At 37.9% G+C, this 18,841-nt stretch overlaps 1 protein-coding gene across 3 annotated transcripts in view; it reads right to left on the minus strand.

The window, feature by feature from the left end:
- Window positions 1–13,154, minus strand: part of mybpc2b (myosin binding protein Cb) — a 39,170-nt gene extending 26,016 nt beyond the window's left edge. The window contains exons 1-4 of one of the 3 annotated variants that reach the window (XM_037691387.1): window positions 12,923–13,154; window positions 6,174–6,188; window positions 3,366–3,386; window positions 2,746–2,766 (exon numbers count right to left, since the gene is read on the minus strand). In XM_037691387.1, the coding sequence (XP_037547315.1) occupies window positions 2,746–2,766; window positions 3,366–3,386; window positions 6,174–6,188; window positions 12,923–12,944 (79 nt within the window). In that variant the 5' untranslated portion in view covers window positions 12,945–13,154. Of the gene's footprint in view, window positions 1–2,745; window positions 2,770–3,365; window positions 3,387–6,173; window positions 6,189–12,922 lie in introns of all 3 variants that reach the window. The other 2 variants (XM_037691386.1, XM_037691388.1) reach the window with 2 other exon arrangements.
- Between the last annotated feature and the right edge of the window lie 5,687 nt (window positions 13,155–18,841).

Below are 18,841 nucleotides of genomic sequence, written 5' to 3' on the forward strand. Positions count from 1 at the left end.
TATGTTCTGGTAACGGTTAGGTTTAGAGTTAGGTATGTTCTGGTAATGGTTAGGTTTAGAGTTAGGTATGTTCTGGTAATAGTTAGGTTTAGAGTTAGGTATGTTCTGGTAATGGTTAGGTTTAGAGTTAGGTATGTTCTGGTAACGGTTAGGTTTAGAGTTAGGTATGTTCTGGTAATGGTTAGGTTTAGAGTTAGGTATGTTCTGGTAATAGTTAGGTTTAGAGTTAGGTATGTTCTGGTAATGGTTAGGTTTACCATTAGGGTATGGGTTAAGCTATATAAATTAATTAAAAATGAATGGAAGTCAATGCAAAGTCCCTGTAAAGATAGCAAGACACACTTGGGTGCTGGGTGGGGTGTGGGGGGGTGGGGGGGGGGGGGGGGGGGTGAGTGAGTGAGCGTGTTTCTTGTTTTGTTTACCCTTTTATGATCTTTTCTGGTGTACAGTATCCACTTTCTTGTCAGCACCTTATGGAGACCAAAGTCCTTAATATGATGAAACATCATTTTTGTGTTAAGCATTACATTTGTGCGTGAATGGACTTTAGGTTAGAGTCATGCATGTTATAATTAGGGGTTGAATAGACTAGTCAACAAGTCGATTCTAGGACATCTCGCAAGTTTTAAAATTTCACGTCTACTAGTCACAGTCTGTGGGTGTGTCACATAATCAGCTGGGCTGCTGGCTGCAAAACGGATTCTTCCAAGCAGATGGAAGGCGAGGAGCAGGTTAGTTTTCCCAAACAGGTAGAAATTCATCAACAGTTTGGAAAAATTTCACTAACGATTGTGTTGTTTTTAGTTTCATTTTATTTAATTCACTAAATAAAATGAAAACAGGAGTGCGCTCCACCAGCGAATCCACCACTGCACACTCCACCGTGTGTGTATTAGTTGCTGTACACACTGCCGGTGTGCACCACCGCCAGTGAATATTTTTTTTTATTTTTTTTTATTTAATCCACCAAATAAAATAAAAACAGGGGTGCACACCACCGGAGGATCCACCGTGCATCACCCCCGGTGTGCATCATGCACCGCCACCGGTGGAGAATCCACAACCGTCGCAGTGGTTTATTTTATTTAGTGGATTAAATTAAAAAAAACTAACTTTTGCAGCTTTATATATATATATATATATATATACATATATATATATATATATATATATATATTTAGCATCTTGAGTTCCTATGATGTCATCAACTAGTCGACGTCCACTCGACTATTGTCATGTTAATGTCAACTTTTAAAAATATGTAATCGTTCAACTCCTAGTAATAATGCATTATTGTAAAGCAATTCAGGGGGCAGCTGTGGTGTAGAGGTAGGGCAGCTTGGGACCATGACACAGGTTCAACTCCCTGCCATGCCCACATGTCGTGGTGTCCTTGAACAAGACACCTAATCCCTAACTGCTCCCTGGGCGCTTTACATAGCTGCCCACTGCTCCACCTGGGTGCATCTCATGTGTGATGGGTTAAATGCAGAAAACAAATTACGTCAGAAACATACAATGATGACAACACATAGCACTTTCTTTCTTTCTTCTTTCTTAATAACTACTTTAGGGTAAAGGTCTGAGTTAGGCTATATAAATTAAGGCAAGTGAACACAGTGTTTTATAAGGATATAAACATGAATTTGTGTGTGTGTGTATTCATTTTTATTTGTGCCTTGACCCTAATTGATTTGAAACAGTATTAATGCTTTATTGCTCTTAGTCCTGCCTTGGTATCTTTTTTAGTTTGTTTGTTTGTTTGTTGTTGTTTTGCTTTGTTGTTTTGTTTTTATTCCCCAGAAGACCAGATTTAACTTTTTTGGATTTTTCTACCTGGATTCAAATATCTTTGTTATGCTTTCTTCTGTGTTTCTGTCATCAACAAAAACAAAGAAATACCTTTACTTCAAAAGTTACGGTGAACAAAAAGGAGTTTATTTACGGAAATAGGAAAAAAATATATATGTATATTTTTTTTTACTCACATTTTAAATATTAAAACATTATGACTTTATATCCTGTGTGGTGTCCTTGGTGATTTCAATCAATCTGATTGGCTCTATCTGCGTCATGGCTTCAGGTAAATCAAGTTGCAGGCTGTGCCTTTGGTTGTACATGAGGACAGTTTAGGGACATCGCCTGTAGAAGTGAACACTCACATTGAGCTTGTTTCTGATTTGCGACCACACACTAATTTTCCAGGCTCTTTAAATACACAGAGTGGTGGCTAATATTATAAGATACCTTCTTGTAAACTGTCATGTAAAGTTTGCCAATGGGGCATAGCTGTTTTGGCAACATTATGCCGCACAGAACTGTGTTAAACAGGTTCTTGATGTCCTTACTTGTTTGACACGACAAACTTATACGTTTGAACATCTAGGTCAAGCAGCTTCACAAACATTTTACAATGTTAAGACTGTTTTTGTCATTAAATAGACCAGTGGAGTCATAGAATCCAAACTTGAGGTAAATGGAAATTTCAGCAGAAGGTTTGACTGAATGCAGCTTTGATAATCATGCATTTTTTATAAAACCATAAAAAAATAAAACAAAATCTCTAAAAACAAAGCCTTGGATCAGTCTAGAATGAAGAATTCAAAATAATTTTAAAATAATTGTAACAATTAATTTGACTGAAATGGAACAAATGGTCAAAGAAAATAAAGTTATTGACACTCAAACGGGACGTTTTGAGGGACAAAGGCAAATGGCAAGCATTATCTTCCCCTCAGTTCTTACCATAGTCATCAGTTTCTGAACCTGCTGCAGACAAGGAAGCAAATGAAACTGAAAAAAGCAGCTGTGAAGCAAAAGCTTTGTGGCACACATTGATGCTAAAAAAGCACAGATAAAACATAAGCATGCACCACAAGTTGGATGTAAAATCGTAAATTTATGTACACATTCAGTAATACATCATGCATAAACATAAAAATACGTAGGCTACAACATAAAAGTATCTGAAGCACATACACAAATAAAAAGATTTACATAAAAATTACACCCCCCCCCCCCAAATGTTGTACTTTGAAACAAAACAAAGATAAATCAACCACACAACACGTACTGCAAACATATTGCTAAAGAAAAACAACAAAAATGCTATACTGAGTCTAAAACAAATGTGTTATGGCAGCTGAACTGCATCGGCCATGTTAAATACATTTTTAATGTGAATAAAATGTTCTTTTCACTTATTTGAGTACAACCACTATTAACTGATCACACAGAAGTCATGCAAGTCTTCACACAGTGTGGCACATGTATGCATTCTTATGTGCATACATAAAATAAATTATGTATTTGTGAACGTGAAGTCAAAGCATCCATGTCAGATAATCTCCAGGATTTTGCCTCACCTCCATCTGCGTGTGTTGCATCTAAAGAAAACGAATGGAGAATACCACACACACCCAATATGATGAGGAACTATTCACAATATTTAGTTCAAACTGAAGAAAATGAATGTCAGCAGGCGAGTGCAGCAGCTTCGAATGTTATCAGCCCATTAAATGGCCGTTATCAGTTGTTATCCACATAGGTTGCCTTCAGACTGTCCCTCCTCTACCTCCTAGTAGGTTTAAAGGTACATTCTTATCACTGATAATATGCATCTTTGTGTGCGTGTAAAAGCAGAAGCTTTTTGTTTTTAGCTTTATTGAAAAGCTTTATTCATAATTTACCTACTACTTTTAAGCTGGACATGAAGGATTTACTTCAAATTAATTCCAGATTTAAATTCGGTATTCAAGAAGAACTCAGTTAAGAGAAGATATGAGAGTTTGTTTTATCTGATCAATTCATGTACAGTACATGTACACTGCATGGCCCAAAAAAAAAAGTTGCCACAAAAAAAAAAAAAAAAGGTCATGCACTAATATTTCGTTGGATCAACTTTAGCTTTGATTACAGCATGCATTCACTGTGGCATTGTTTCAATAAGCTTCTTCAATTTCACATGATCTACAGTATTTCCATCAAGTGTTGCATTAATTTTTCCCCAAGATCTTGCATTGATGACGAGGCACTAGGCATGATGGGTGCATCACTTCACCTGCCTCTCTTCTTACCCTGATGCACCATCACTCTGGAACATGGTAAATCTGGACTCATCAGACCACATGACCTTCTCCAGACTCCAATCTTTATGCTCCCTGGCAAACTGAAGCCTTTTTTTTTCCAGTTAATGTCACTGATTAGTGGTTTTCTTAAGGCTACACAACTGTTCAGTCCTAATCCCTCAAGTTCCCTTCACATTGTGCGTGTGGAAATGCTCTTACTTTCACTATTAAACATAGCCCTGAGTGCTACTGTTGTTTTTCTTGAATTTAATTTCACCAAACGTTTAAGTGATCGCTGATCAAGATCATTCAGGATTTTTTTTCTGGCCACATTTCTTCCTCAAAGATGATGGGTCCCCACTATCCTTCCAGTTTTTAATATTGCTTTGGACAGATCTTAAGCCAATTTTAGTAGTTTCTTCAATATCCTTAGATGTTTTCTCTGCATGATGCATTCCATTGATTTGACCCTTCTCAAACAGACTGACATCTTTTCCGCAACCACGCGATGAGTCTTTCAACATGGTTATTTAAGAAATGAGAAGCAACTCATTGCACCAGTTGGGGTTAAATAATGTTGCCATTTGTTGCCAGCTGAAAGATAATCCACCTTGTAGTAATTATCCAATAGGAGGCTCGTACCTATTTGCTTAGTTAAATCCAGGTGGCAACTTTTTTTTGATCAGGCAGTGTACATAAAGTACTATAATTATGTCCAGGTATAACCCTAACTGTAACCCCAACCTTATAAGTATGTGATAACAACCTACCGAAGTAGAGGAGGGACAGTCTGAAGGAAACCTATGGGGGATGATAACAACTGATAATGTCCATTTAAGTGGGTGGCAAGTGTGTACAATTTTAATTTATTCTACAAGGTGCTTACAAAATTATTAAAGTCAAAATACAGAAAATATCATCACGGTTGACAAAAAAAACCCCGGCATTTAATTTTGAAAAATTGCAAAGAAGTAGCAGAGATTGTGAAAACTACACAAAACCTAAAACCAACAAACATTTCTGGATAAGTTCTGGCACTCTGCATGCCTGTAGTAAAATGTAATCGAAAGGTCACCGTGAAAAACTGAACTCACACAGGGCAGAAAATGCATCCATTTGCACTCGGAACACAAATGGATCACATATTTTTGTCTCAGACATATAAATCCTTTCTTGTAGTCCACAAAAGATAAAATAAAAAAGGCATATTTTATAACAAAACTGAGAAAATAGATATACATGTTGCTGTCATGCACAGTGGCAAACATGTATATAAAACTTATCATCATATTATTAACATCTGCTATTACAATGGCTGGTTGTTACAAAAATAGAATATTATTTATAGAGAAGGGTTGAACTAACAAGGTGATGAAGAGAAAATAAAAAAAATGTGTTTATTTTTCACATTATCTCTTGACTCACAGGGTTTGGTCTTTAGCAAAGCCATTTGATTATTAAGCTAATTACACAAACTAACAACTCCAAATGCAAATTTTAACACACAGTTCACCACAAACCCACTCATGTCACAAATTAAATGTGTGTAAAGGCAATAAATCCCTCAAAATTAATAGCAATTAAAAAAAAAAAACCTCATTGTCCCTCTTCAGCTGCTTCCAGCGGAGCTAAAATCATCATAATAAATAAATAGTTACAGCACAATAGGAGAAATTATTAAAGAGTCTAACTGCAGATCAAACTGAATCCATTGACATAAAATCTGTAACAGTGCCAACAAGGACGCAATGAAATGTTTGTGGAAACCAGCAGATTTTTTTGAGTGCAGCTCTGTTGGTGCGGCCCTGTGATGTGAAGATGGAAGCAAACAGTTGCACTAATGATGTAATGTGCAGCAGAGCAGGCGCAATGTAACGCCTGAAGGTGAAAATATACACTGTATAGAAGTGGCATGACCCTATATATAATTTAATCAAAGATGCTTCTCCTGACAGAAAGTTTATGAAAAATAAAACCTTTGCACGTGCTGATTACACACCATAAGAAGTGTGTTTTTGCTTTCAACAAGCTGTTGTGTTAGTCACATATTTGCAGCTTTCAGTTCACATGCTGTGAGATGAACAGCAAACAAGTGTGGTGACTTACCATCTCCTGGTTTAGCTGGAAAACAAAAACAAAGAAAGATAATCTTTAATAATGTGCATCAAATATGCTTTTTTCTATATTTAAACATTTTAAGAAGGGCTACGCCAATCAACCAGGTAGTGATCAGAGCCAGTCAATGTCAGCTTGACTGCTGACTTCTTCTTCTTTTGACTATTTCCTCTTCAGGTGTCCCCACAGCGAGTCATCCTCCTCCATCTCACTCTGTCCTCTGCATCCTCTGTCCTCACTCCAACTACCTCCATGTCCTCTCTAACTGCATCCATATATCTCCTCTTTGTCTTTTTCCTGACAGCTGCATTTCTAACATTCTTCTACCAATATATCCACTGTCCCTCCTCTGGACATGTCCAAACCATCTCAGTCTGGCCTCTCTAACTTTATCTCCCAGTTGTTCAACCTGTGCTGTAGCTCTGATGATCTCATTCCTGATCTTATCCACTTTGTCACTCCTAAAGAGAACCTCAACATATTCATTTCTGCCACTTCCAGTTCTTTCTCCTGGCTTTTTGTCCATGTCTATGTCTCAAGTCCATACAACAAAGCTAGTCTCACCACTGTCTTGCAAACTTTTCATTTGACCTTTGCTGACACCCTTTTGTTGCAAATTACTCCTGAAACTTTTCTCCATCCACTCCATCCTGCCAGGACTCTCTTTTTCACCTCTTTACCACGCTCTCCATTTTCCTGGACAGTGGACCCCAAGTACTTGAAGTCCTGCACCGTTGTGACCTCTGCTCCTAGTAGCCTCACTGTTCCACCGGCCTACCTCTCATTTACACACATGTACTCTGTCTGACTACGGCTGACTTTCATTCTTCTTTATTCAAGTGCATACCTCCACCTCTCCAAGTTCTCTTCCACCTGCTCCCTGTTTTCACCACAGATCACAATATCATCTGCAAACATCATAGTTCATGGGGATTCCTGCTTGACCTTTTCTGTCAGCTTGACTGCTGACTGACCTTTCTAACACCCCAACCCCCCACCCCCCTTCATAAATCTACAATGGTCAAACACAAAGACATCATAACTTGTTTTCAGTGTGGAATTTTTATGAGTGAAAATGACTCCATAAGAGTTATTTGTAAGATCAGTAAGACATTTAAAAATTAAATGCACACAAGTTTAAAAAGCTACTAAGGAAACAATGATTTTCTACCCATGTGTCTGCAGCTCAGTTTATATTTGTCCTATAATTTACAAGTTATTTGGCAAAGCAAAGCAGTCAGCTCCTCAGATAAATAATGTTATTAACTTACTTTTTATGCATGTGAATGTTTCTGTTCAGTGCCCTGAGTTGACTTCTGTTGTGACTTTGCGCTATATAAATAAACTGAATTGATTTGGCAAATATAAATAATTATTTAATAGTTTATTGTCAAATACAGTGGTTTTTGCCCATTGCCATGACAGGTGGGTCATCATGTAACTGCTTGTGTTTGTGTTCATCTCTCTGTCTGTTAGCAAAATATCTTAAACCAGTGAAAAGATCTTTATTAACTAGTTGAAAACAATCATTTCCTGTGCATCTATTGTACAACTACCATAATTGACCTCTTGAGATGACCTGATTCAGAAATAACAGTCCTTTTTTATAGATACTGAGCTATCATTTGGTGTAGTAGTAGCTGAGAGTCAAACCACAACACGTACTAACAGATCACACAACACACACGTGTTTACAACGTTGACATGCAAGAAGGCAGATGACATGCGTTCATTTTAGGAATGCTGCTTTAATTACGTCGGGACTGAAGTGTGCCTTCCTGTGATGTGGTGCAATGTTCAAAAAAGGATTTGAGCTGTTATTATTTGGCTTGTAAAGAAGATCTACTCTAATTATGTTGCTGTACATTTTAACTTTCATAAACACGACTTGGTAACCTGGTGGGTATTATCTTTGAGACCGTCAGTGACAGATAGAGAAATTTTACTGTAATTATTTGAGTATGAGCACAGTTTCCATTTAAATAGGAATAAAAATAATAATAATTTTGTATTTTGGTGATGTTGTTTTCAGATGTTTGGATAAAACTAAATTGGTTCAACTCAGAATTGGCAAAAATTGGAATTGGTCAAGGATTAGTGCTTACATGGTATAATGTGGATGAACATTTGCTGTCACTTTTAATTCAGCCTCACTGATAACGTTGAATTCATCTGAAATTCTTGGTATTTTAAGAAAAATCCAAGTACAGTACTAAAGCCTAAATCTAATAAGAGTGCACCCACCTTTTTACACTTTTTAAAACTGTGCTACATTTGGCACAAACAGTTGAAACAGATATTCCCATCTCGTGACACGATTCAAAGACTAATTTGGAGCTGGGGGGTGGGGGGTGGGGGGATGCCTTTTTAAATGTGAAGCGAGCTGTGGGCGTCATTGTTGAGGCCTAAATCTGGTAAAAGAAAATTCTCAACTAAAATAGAGGCATATAATATACCCATCTCCCCAAGTGCTGCTGTGAGGGTCACTTCAATAGTTGGTAAAGGCCAGGGACGGTGTCTTATGACCCCCCCTGAAGTCATGCCATATTCTTGTTTCCTTGAATAGTCAGCCAAATTGACTCTGAGAGCTTTACTGTTCACTTAAGGCTTTTTACATATACATTTCTGCAGTGACAGCAAAAAAGGCTCCAACATTTCTGCTTGCAGATGATCTAAAACAGACTTCCTGACAACACCTGAAATGTTTCTGGCGTGTTCTCTTCTTTTCACAAACGAGAAAATGATCAAACACACTTTCAGACCGAGATGTTGCTCAGCTGTAAATATTTTATACTCCCTGACAGAGAATTTCACACCTGCGTTGACTCCACATCAGCATCTGCTAAGTCAGTCCACTTGGGGGTGGAGAGAGAAGATCTTCAACAAGTTTGGGATAAGGCAGGATAACGAACCTCTGAACAGCTGTTCCTCGCGGTTTCAGCGTTTCCCTCAGAGACTTTCTGTATGCAGAGCTCTGCTAGACACGTAATTAGCCTGATTTTCAAAGCTGTGACTGCTGAGCATGAAAAATATAAAATAAAGGAGGGAAACACTACGTGTCAGGAGTGAATTTACCTTTTTTTTTAACTTGTATGTCTATCATTAGTTATACATTCTATATAATACTATATTATCTGCTGCACAGTTTAGTCGCAGTTTATCTATTTTTGTTGCCTCTGAAACAGCTTCACGTCCCTGTTTGTTTACATGGTCATGTGCAGCTCTGACAGTTTGATTTACAGTGTGTTTAACGACTCAGACATAAAGATACTCTGAGGGTGTACAGGGAAAATAAAAGTTTAAATACCGACTGAGTCACGATGAAGATATTCTAGTGCCAGACAACAAGCTACTTATTTTTATTTTCTTCTTCTTGATGCCAAACTCACTTTTTTTTTCAGAGGTTGTTGTGGATTCTAAAACACATTTATATACAAGATGACTATCATCTCGGTACATATTTACTGTACTAACACAGAAAAAGTACACATAATTCACATTATGTGGATTTACACCCCCACTGACTTTGCATTGGCTCTCTGAGGGGTTTAATTATTTATAAGTTTATTTCTGCCCACGCTGTGGATCATGAATCTTAATCCGACAGGTCCCAAGTTTTTTTTTTCTTCATCTTTAAGGCTTAGAGGCCAGGACATGGCAACAGGGATGTGGAGAGGATTTGTCTAAATATAGGGTGATTTTCAGCGTAACGTGTCACTTCCTGTGCCTGTCTTGGAGTGATCATGGGATTTACTGCCTCAGTTTGAATTCTAATGAAAAGTAAACATTGTTTTTAGACACCCCTTTTTGTTGGAATTAAAGCTCACATCAATCCTAAGATTTTACATTGATTTACTCATTATCAAATAGAAACAGGGACATTTAATAAATGTCTCTATATTTTTATATATTATTATTATTAAAAGAAGGAATCGGACAAGTGAAAGCTGGTTTCTACCCAGTTTGTTTTTTTTCTGCCACAACTTTTGTGCCATTCTGTTTTTAAGAGGTATTTAAAGACCAGAGAGTATCATGTCAACATATCCATTGAAGGTTTTCATACCATGAAGGAGCCATACTGCTCTGATGGACTGGAAAAACTTCACAGAGCAGTTATGGTTCTATTTGGCCTCAGAGTGTTTCATCTGGACACGGCGAGGAGAGGAATTACGACGATGAATCACGCCATCGCCTCCAACCATTGACCAGAAAACTGTCATGTGCTTGATTGACTGCTCTGGTGGTGGTGCCAAATTCAGGATGGGAGTGTCAGGTCTGCTGAGCAGGAGGAAACTTTCTGGTTAAATGTGCCAGATTACGTAATGATTTATCTCCATTGGGACGGCAAAAAAAGGGGGAGAGCTAAACTTGTTACACTGGAGCGGGGGCAACTTGATAATCTTACAGAGAGGGGAAAAAGGGCAAAAGGTCACTGGCTACTGCAGAGTATTTTTAGCTGTTAGCTTAAGGCATGAAACGGCTGCTATTAAGTGTAGCACAGATAAAGTTTCGACTCAACTTGCATGTAGAAATAAAACATTAGTTTTTATTTTTAAAGAAGATCTTACATTTCAGGGTTAAAATATTAACACAATGTATTTAAATATAACAAAAAATAGAATTGTCAGTATAATTTAAGCTCCAAAAGCTGATGTTCATGTAGCATGTTGTAATTTAATTACTCTGAAAGGTAACAAGACTCCTGCATGGTCTCCTGGTGTTAAACAATAACGTTCCTCTCTATTGTGGATTCTGTAATCAAAGTGTAATGCAGAATGTTGAGTTTTGAATCCAGTTTATTATGATCTCCTGTAAGACTCTGCAAATCCTTCTCTATCTGCTTGAACACGTCAAAACAGAGAAAAAAATAGTAGAAACTGTGTTCGTTTTCTGAAACTTTAATAATGATTTTTTTTAGGTCAGCCTCTGTTTAAAACCTGAATGGTGGAACTTCATGCTTAAACCATTCCTGCAATAATCCATTACCTTATCTCTGTTCATTCAAATCACATGCTAGAGAGTAAAAGACAAAAATATATCTCCACGCTTTGTTTTAAAGTTAAAGCTTCTTGCTTTTATCTAAACTGAAACGTCTCTATTTATCCAAAAGTACCCTGCCCAGTTCTCTTTTATTCACCTGGCAGCAGGTACACAAGACTTTGTTCTGGATGAGATGAGCTAGTTATGTTTGCTGATCGTAAATTCTGACAAGTCCAACCCACACAACCCTGGATATATTAAATGATATTATTAGGACAATCGTTAGTTAACAGTTGATCATTGATTAACTTTGGCGACGAGTGCATTTTTACTCGCAGTGTGCATTTAGACACAAACTGCTCATCTACTTTAAAGCTTTGCAGTGGAGTTTGGTTTAAATGGACGGATCCCCGAGTGGAGCTGACACCAACTTGAGCATCCTACTTTGGTTGGATAGTGTTTTTGTTTGCTGTGTTATAGCTGAAAATGCACAAACAAGCAGTGGAGGGAAACAATATTAAAGCACTGTCATAAAAAATCTGCAACGTGCAAACACGATCATGAGATGTTGGTAAAAAGTTAAATAGCGCCTTTCTAATCTCTCCAAGTTCTGCAAAGGTTCCTCACTCACACGCTTTCTATTATAAACTTTAAATTCTTTATAAAACTATTTTATATTGTCACTTATTCACCATTAATCTTACTGGGGCAATGGGGTATCCATTGACAGGAGTGCCCAAGGACACTTTGACTCTTTGCAGGGCCTGGGAATCAAACCCCTGACCCTTTGATTAGAAAATAACCTCCCTACCACTGGGCTAAGCTGCCCCGAACTTCCATCAAAATCCAATTAATGTTATAAGAAGACATCTTAATGTCTCAAAGAGTGTTTAAAACTGTCTCACCTGCTGTGATAGATAGGTTTAAGAATTTCAGGCGATTTAAGGTGTTGCAGTTTGAGCTTTTATGAGGAACTAACACTCAGTCAAGTAAACCAAATCTTTAAATCCATCAGTATAAAACAGGAATTTATAATTGCTCCTGTATATGTTGCATTTTAAGTTTTAAATGCATGTGATGACATGAGTTGTAGACTGCAAACAGAAGGCAGACGTTTTTAGTGTTCCCAACACATAAGCTGCTGTAAGATGTATTATTTACAGTTTACTGAAGTAACTTAACCAGTCAAAGAGATGAGACTGATGTCATTAACACACGGTGCATCATGATGCAATAACAGCATATGTGATCATTTATGGGCTTGGAAGTGATTTTCTAGACAAAATATGGTAACATTTAACTGTCTGAGCAACTTTTCTTTTAGTTGCATTGACAGTGTCAGTTTCAAATTAATCAAATTGATTTTTTAAATTGTATTTTAAAGTATTTAAATGCATATCTGCCTGTTTACCAAATTGGAAATGTGACCATTTTTTTCTAATTGTAGCATTTATCACTCAGATATTTGCAACCAAAAAGGCAGTGGGTAGGTGAAATATTAGCAGCTGCAACTTGTGACTTTGTTTCAAACTCCTGCAACTCCTGTTTCCATAAATGTAAATGTATTTGAAGCTCACCCTCGTTGCTCCAACATTTGATGCAATCCGCTTAACTCTGCAACATCTTTAGGTTAATTTTTAAATCCCATTTACCTCAAAACTTAAGCAGGCGCTCTAAATTTAAGCATCAATCCTGTGAGTGAAACAAAGTCTCCTGATTAATTACAATACATTATGCTGTTATAACAAGTATCTGCATACCTTCAGGGACTGGCTCAGGCATGGTTATTCCTGTGTCTTCTCTGTTCTGCTGGATGACTGGGGGCTTGTGGGGCTTATTCCTTTTATTTCTCCCCTCTCTGTGTTATTCAAAGCTTCTCTGGAACTCAAGTCACCCACACCCTTCAGTGGAGCAGCAAGGAGGTCTGCAGAGACCGGTGACGCCCTTTGAGCAGTTGAAGACGAGACACACTCAGAGTGAGAGCACGAGACAATGAGGTGGTGCTGAAAAGGATCTAATGCTTTTTTTTAATGAGGAATTGAATAGGTGGGCTAAATTAGTGGAGCTTTAAACGCAACTAGAAGAATGCAAGAACCCCGAGAGGACCAGCAGCGGATCCAGTTTTTGACACTTTATCTGGTGTCTTGTGGTGCCAGACTAATTATCTCCCTCCTGGCACTAAGAGGAGGATCAACAAGTCTTTATGGATAAATGTAAAACTTTGACAGACATGTTGCTCAGGCTGAAGGAACAAATCAGACAAAAACACATTAAACGCTTATTTAACTGATGCCTGAGATTGTCTCTGGCTTTGGTTTATTGATGTTATTCTTTGAGATGCATGCTTAAATATCATAAGACGTGCAATGCAGGAGGGAGGGACTTCTGTGTTTGCAAGTTTGATAAATACGGCATTTGCCTTTTAAGTCAGATAAGGATCTTAAGCTGTTTAAAAACTTGGAAACACCACATGAGCATTTAGGAGACTTTTCATTTTACTTTAATGACAATTCCAAAAATGGTCCAAATCCAAAAGAAACTGTCCAGAGGACCTGACTTAACTTTGTTGGAATTCCAAAAACAATGCTAAAATCATAAATTTACGTTAAAATATACATTTAGGACTATATTTTTTGTAACGGGTTGCAGTAAAACGTTGCACTATATATCACTGCCAGTAATTAAAAGACAATAACGGTTGTGTGACGGCATGAAGGAACATCATCATATTGAGGTGCTAAGGATGAATTAACCAGCATTTAAAAATAGAAAATAAAGAATTATAGTGTGGTAGTACAGAAAAACACTTCTGTATCACTTTTACGACAGCGGATGAGTTATAGGGAGTAAAACCTTAAAGACCAGCTTTTGGCAGACTGGGCATGTAACAGTGCACTCATCTTTTTGCAGAGGTGTCAGTCTCCGGCTTCACTGGCCTTCCAACAGTAAACTGTCTTAACCCTTGTATGGTGTTAGTATTTTTGTTACACAGAGCCAGTATTCATGGGTCTGCTAGACCTGGCCCATTTTGATGTTTAAACTCAACATATGCATACAGTTTTACATTAAAATACTTGTAATTGTAAATAATTCATTGAAAATTTAACCATTTAGTTCATTTGACAGAAAACAAGCTGAACACAAACAGTAACCGTGTTGGTCTTTACACTTCATCATCCCATTGCACACATTGTTTTTAACCTCAAAATGTTAAGTCTGGTCCTCTGGACGGGTTAAAAAAAAATTGTAGAAACATTTTGTCTTTCATCCAAAATACTTCTTCAGTCTGAGGAGCTGTATTCAGCTCAGTCTTGTAAATAGGACATTGTCTTTGCATGACAGATTGCACAACATATGAAGGACAGAATTTTATTGCATGTGTGCTGCATGTACTTATTGCACATGATGCATGTATATGTGTTTTTCTGTCTGTCAGATCCACACAGCACTTTTTTTGTTGGTGCAGGCTGCAACCTACAATAAAGCAGAGATCAGGAATATTACATTTGTCTCTCTCCTTCACTTCAACCAAACAAATGGTGAGTGTCATACACATATTGCAACAGTATCTCACTTACTTCAAGTTGTGCAGATGTGGCTCTATAGTTTGGCTGGAAGGGGCAGCAGTATTCTCCTCCTGAAACCTTCTCATAATGGCTACAGAGGCTGGGGTTCTTGGAACACCTTGTCTTCTCTGGACTTGAGGCCTCACCAGTGCTTTTCCCAGTTCTTCGAGAAAGTGGCGTCTCTTCTGGAGCTTCTGTTTCATTCTATGTTCAGTGTCATCCAGATGACAAAGGTGTTGTATGCTGAGATGTCCAGTATGTCAAAGAATGCCACCAGTGGGCATTGTAGGGTTCTTCGTTTGCAGCTGAAGGCAGTCACCGGCTTGTCCATGTTGTCTACGCCTTCTTTTGTGGCATTGTAATGCAGGATGATTTCTGGGTTTTGATGCTCCTGTCCACAGATTATCCCATCCCTGTGCAGTGTAGTCATGAGTACCACATTCTTGCCTTTCTTTGGTACATAGGATACAAGGGATGTGTTAGATGTGTACACAAACTTGGAAGAGTTGACAGCCTGTTCTTTGTATTCAGTTGAGGTAGAAGCTCATGCTTGTTTCTTTGTATCATTCCCATAATGGCCAGTTTGTGTTTTAGGAGCTCCTGTCCCAACTTATGTAAGGTTAAAAAAAAAGTCACATACTGTTGTGGCCACCTAATCCCTGAGTCATGTCCAAGACAACTCTCATTCCTTGATTTTTCTCAGGGGCTCCATAAGATGAAGTGGAATCACTGGCTGCCCAGATCTTTATACCAGATTTAGCAGGTTTTGATGGCATGCACTGGTGAAAGGGGCAGCAGCCCTGAAATGGTATTAGAGGCGCATCAATGGGGACATTAGGCCCAGGGTTGTAAAATACGGAGATGACACACCCACTTGTCCCCCACTGTCCTCATGATAACAAGCTTGTCTCTCTGCCGTCAAGCTGGTCTGTCACCCCTGTCATCAAAGAGTAAAGTCCTGGAAATTGTGTGGAAGTTTTCCAGAGACATTGTTGAATGGAAAAGTTCTCTGCCAGTTTCTGCATGTTACGTGGATTTTGTGGATTCCCCGTTGGACCTCTGGATGGAATCTGGGATGAAAAGTTCAAAAAAAGACTTGATATTCTCTACATGAGAAACTGCCATCCACGCTGACCCTGGTTGCATCTTTATAGTATTGACAACCATGTGCAGTGGCTCATTTCTTGGGCAAGAAGACCATTCAAGTTCCCCATTCTTTGACATCCATATTTCTCTATCCTAGTGGTACTAGCTGCTGATGAGCTGGCCTTGGATTCATCTTCGTTTTGGCAACGGCTGATACTTCAGCTCATCCTCTTATTCAAAATCACTGTCAGTGTCAGACTCTGAATTTTCAGAAATCTGGTCCCCATACTCCAAAAATATTTCCTCTTCGTCATCATCAACGGCTTCTCTCTCTTCCAAAATCATTTGCAAGGCCATTTGAGCAGATATTCTTTTGACCATCTTGATCTGTTGTGAAAAGTAACCACATTAGCAAAGCTATATTTATCATGTCCTGGCATCCAGGTTGTGAGAACCTCAGTCTTGGTTCCCACAAATCAATGAGTAAAATGTGAGGGAATGTTCAAGCTGACAGGTGTTGGTGCTTTGAATTTGTAACAATGCTGAAAACAAATTTCACATACACAAACACCAACAGAAAGCATGTGTGAAAATGTGTTCAGGTACATGTTCTTCACAGAAAATGAGCCAAGGTCAATGAGGTTGACATTGAAAAAATAATAAATGATGTCAATTTTCTTTTGACAAAACCTGAAAATGGGTCCCACAGACCTGAACATCATGCAGGTTTTAAATAGGCTACTAACAGTTGGAACCTGCATCAGCTGGATCCTCTGTGGAGACAAATCTCCTTCTGCAGGGGTTAAAGTGTGAACCAGAGACAGGACTGCTGGTGGACCTCTAGAATGTCCTGTCTTGAGATGAAACAGTTGAAAAGGCTATTAAAAATAGAAAAATGAGTAAAAGCACATTTTTGGGAATGAACAGGGCTTTCTGTTATCTCATCCAGTCTTCATGCCGCTTCAGTTCAAGCTAATTTACCAGTCTGCTCCTGCCACTTTTGAATTTAGCATCCAAGCATGACTAATATTGATCTTTTACCAAGACAGAATGCCCTCATTTGCACAGTGAAGGTAGAGGTGGTAAACAGAGAAGCACACACACACACACACACACGTGTAGAGCGAGTCTTTAAAAATAACCATAGACCAGAAAGAAGCTTGGAGCTCGGCCATAACGTGAGTGAGTTCATACTCAGGGAGAGGATGGTCTGCATGATAATAGGCTTATTTCTCCTCTTTTGAAAAGTATTTTAAATAGGGATGAGATCCAGTTAAATTCACCAACAACTCTTCGAGACATATAGCTTACATATTTCTTTGTAATTAGTTGATTAAAATTCATTGGCAACATGAAAACAACTCCTCCACGGTCAGCATTCAGTGGATCTAACGTGATTAGTCTGTGATTAGTCCAGAATCTGTGCAAGCGCTAATTTAAATAGAATTCCAGTGAAAATTTGCTTTGTGCGGCAAGGATTCTAGCTGATGCAGTATTTTCAAAGGAAGTGCTGAAATTACCATTTCAGGCTGCAAGCAATCAACAGCTGTAAAGCAGACGAAACCCAGGAGAAGACGGGTTGAGGATAATAAGCGGACTGCACCAGGAGCTCGGAGATGCTTCTCATTAGTCTACTTATGTTTTCTTCTCTGTCTTACCATGCATTCTCCTTTTATTTTATATCTTATTAAAGCCAGCTGCACTACAAATTGTTTGTTGTTCTTACTTGAGTCTCCCCCATCCTTTTTTTTATATAATCCTCCACTTTTTCGTCTTTTTCACTCCTGACCGCAACAACAAATATTTAGAAATATATCTGATTAAGTGTGTGGAGGATTTGTTGGTAGTATCTCCCTGGTGGATGTTTGACAGCATTATTGGTGACTTTGTGTCTCTGAACAATAAATTTGAGAAGTTTACCAGCTGGTCTTGAATCCTCTCAACATTCTGATAAGGGGATTCACCTGGAGCAGATTTATAAACGTCTGGGGACTTTTATAGAGAGCAAACGTCAAAGACAGCCACCGATGTAATTTGTAATCTGCTTTCACTGACTGGAAATGAGATCTTGTAATACCTGCTAACAAAATGACCTTGTTTTGGCACATTTTATAAGCTGGATGTTTAAATATTGGGAAACTCATGGCGGGTCGCTTCTTTGACCTTCACACGAATAACTGAAACATGAGGGTCAACATTATTATTTTAAACTTCTGTAAAGGAGACTATACTCTCTAATTAAGACTTTATGTCAAATTAATTTTACACTTATACACTTTTACAAAGCAACCAGAATATTATTTTCACTTCTGCTATCAGATGGCTACAATTAACATCAATATTTTATCAACTCAATCACAGCATGATGTATTTATATGATTGACTAAATACTGGGGAGAATAAATGATAAACTGGTTGGCAAGTTTGGGTTAATATATCTTATTAGTCAATAATATTCTGCACAACATAATTATTTTTAATGGTTTTTAAACCTTTTAATGTTCTGTCAACAAGTTAAAATTGTACAACGGCTCTATCTTATGGTCATAGGATTTTATTTTAATTATTGTAATTCTTTGGTGGGTCTTTACAGGCTAATCACAATAAAGAAACATCCTTTTTTGTTTTAGTTGTTTGAAATCTAAATCTCCATCAACCCGATTGGTAAAATATTAACAAAAGTAAAACAGATTTTACAGTTAAAACATAAAACAATCAAAACACCAACGTAAGCTCTTTATGTGGCTGAGAGAAATATTTAGCTTCTGATTAAAAATTCCAGTAAATGGGAAATGAAAAAATAGAGGGGGAAATGTTTTTTTTGTTTGTTTCTTTGTTTTTAAAGGAATAGCAAAGGCAGGAGGTAAAATGTATAACCCCCCTCCACAAACACATTCACTTTTAACTTATTAGCTACGTTCAAGACACAAAGCCTGGGACGGTCGTTTTTTGTTTTGTTTGTTTAAAAGTCCTGGCTTGACAGTGACTTCTGATACTTTTTCAAATGAGTAAAAACAAAAACAATAT

This window comes from Nematolebias whitei, chromosome 17 (genome assembly GCF_014905685.2).
Source record: "Nematolebias whitei isolate Nwh7 chromosome 17, NemWhi1, whole genome shotgun sequence".
In the NCBI taxonomy this organism is placed as follows: domain Eukaryota; kingdom Metazoa; phylum Chordata; class Actinopteri; order Cyprinodontiformes; family Rivulidae; genus Nematolebias; species Nematolebias whitei.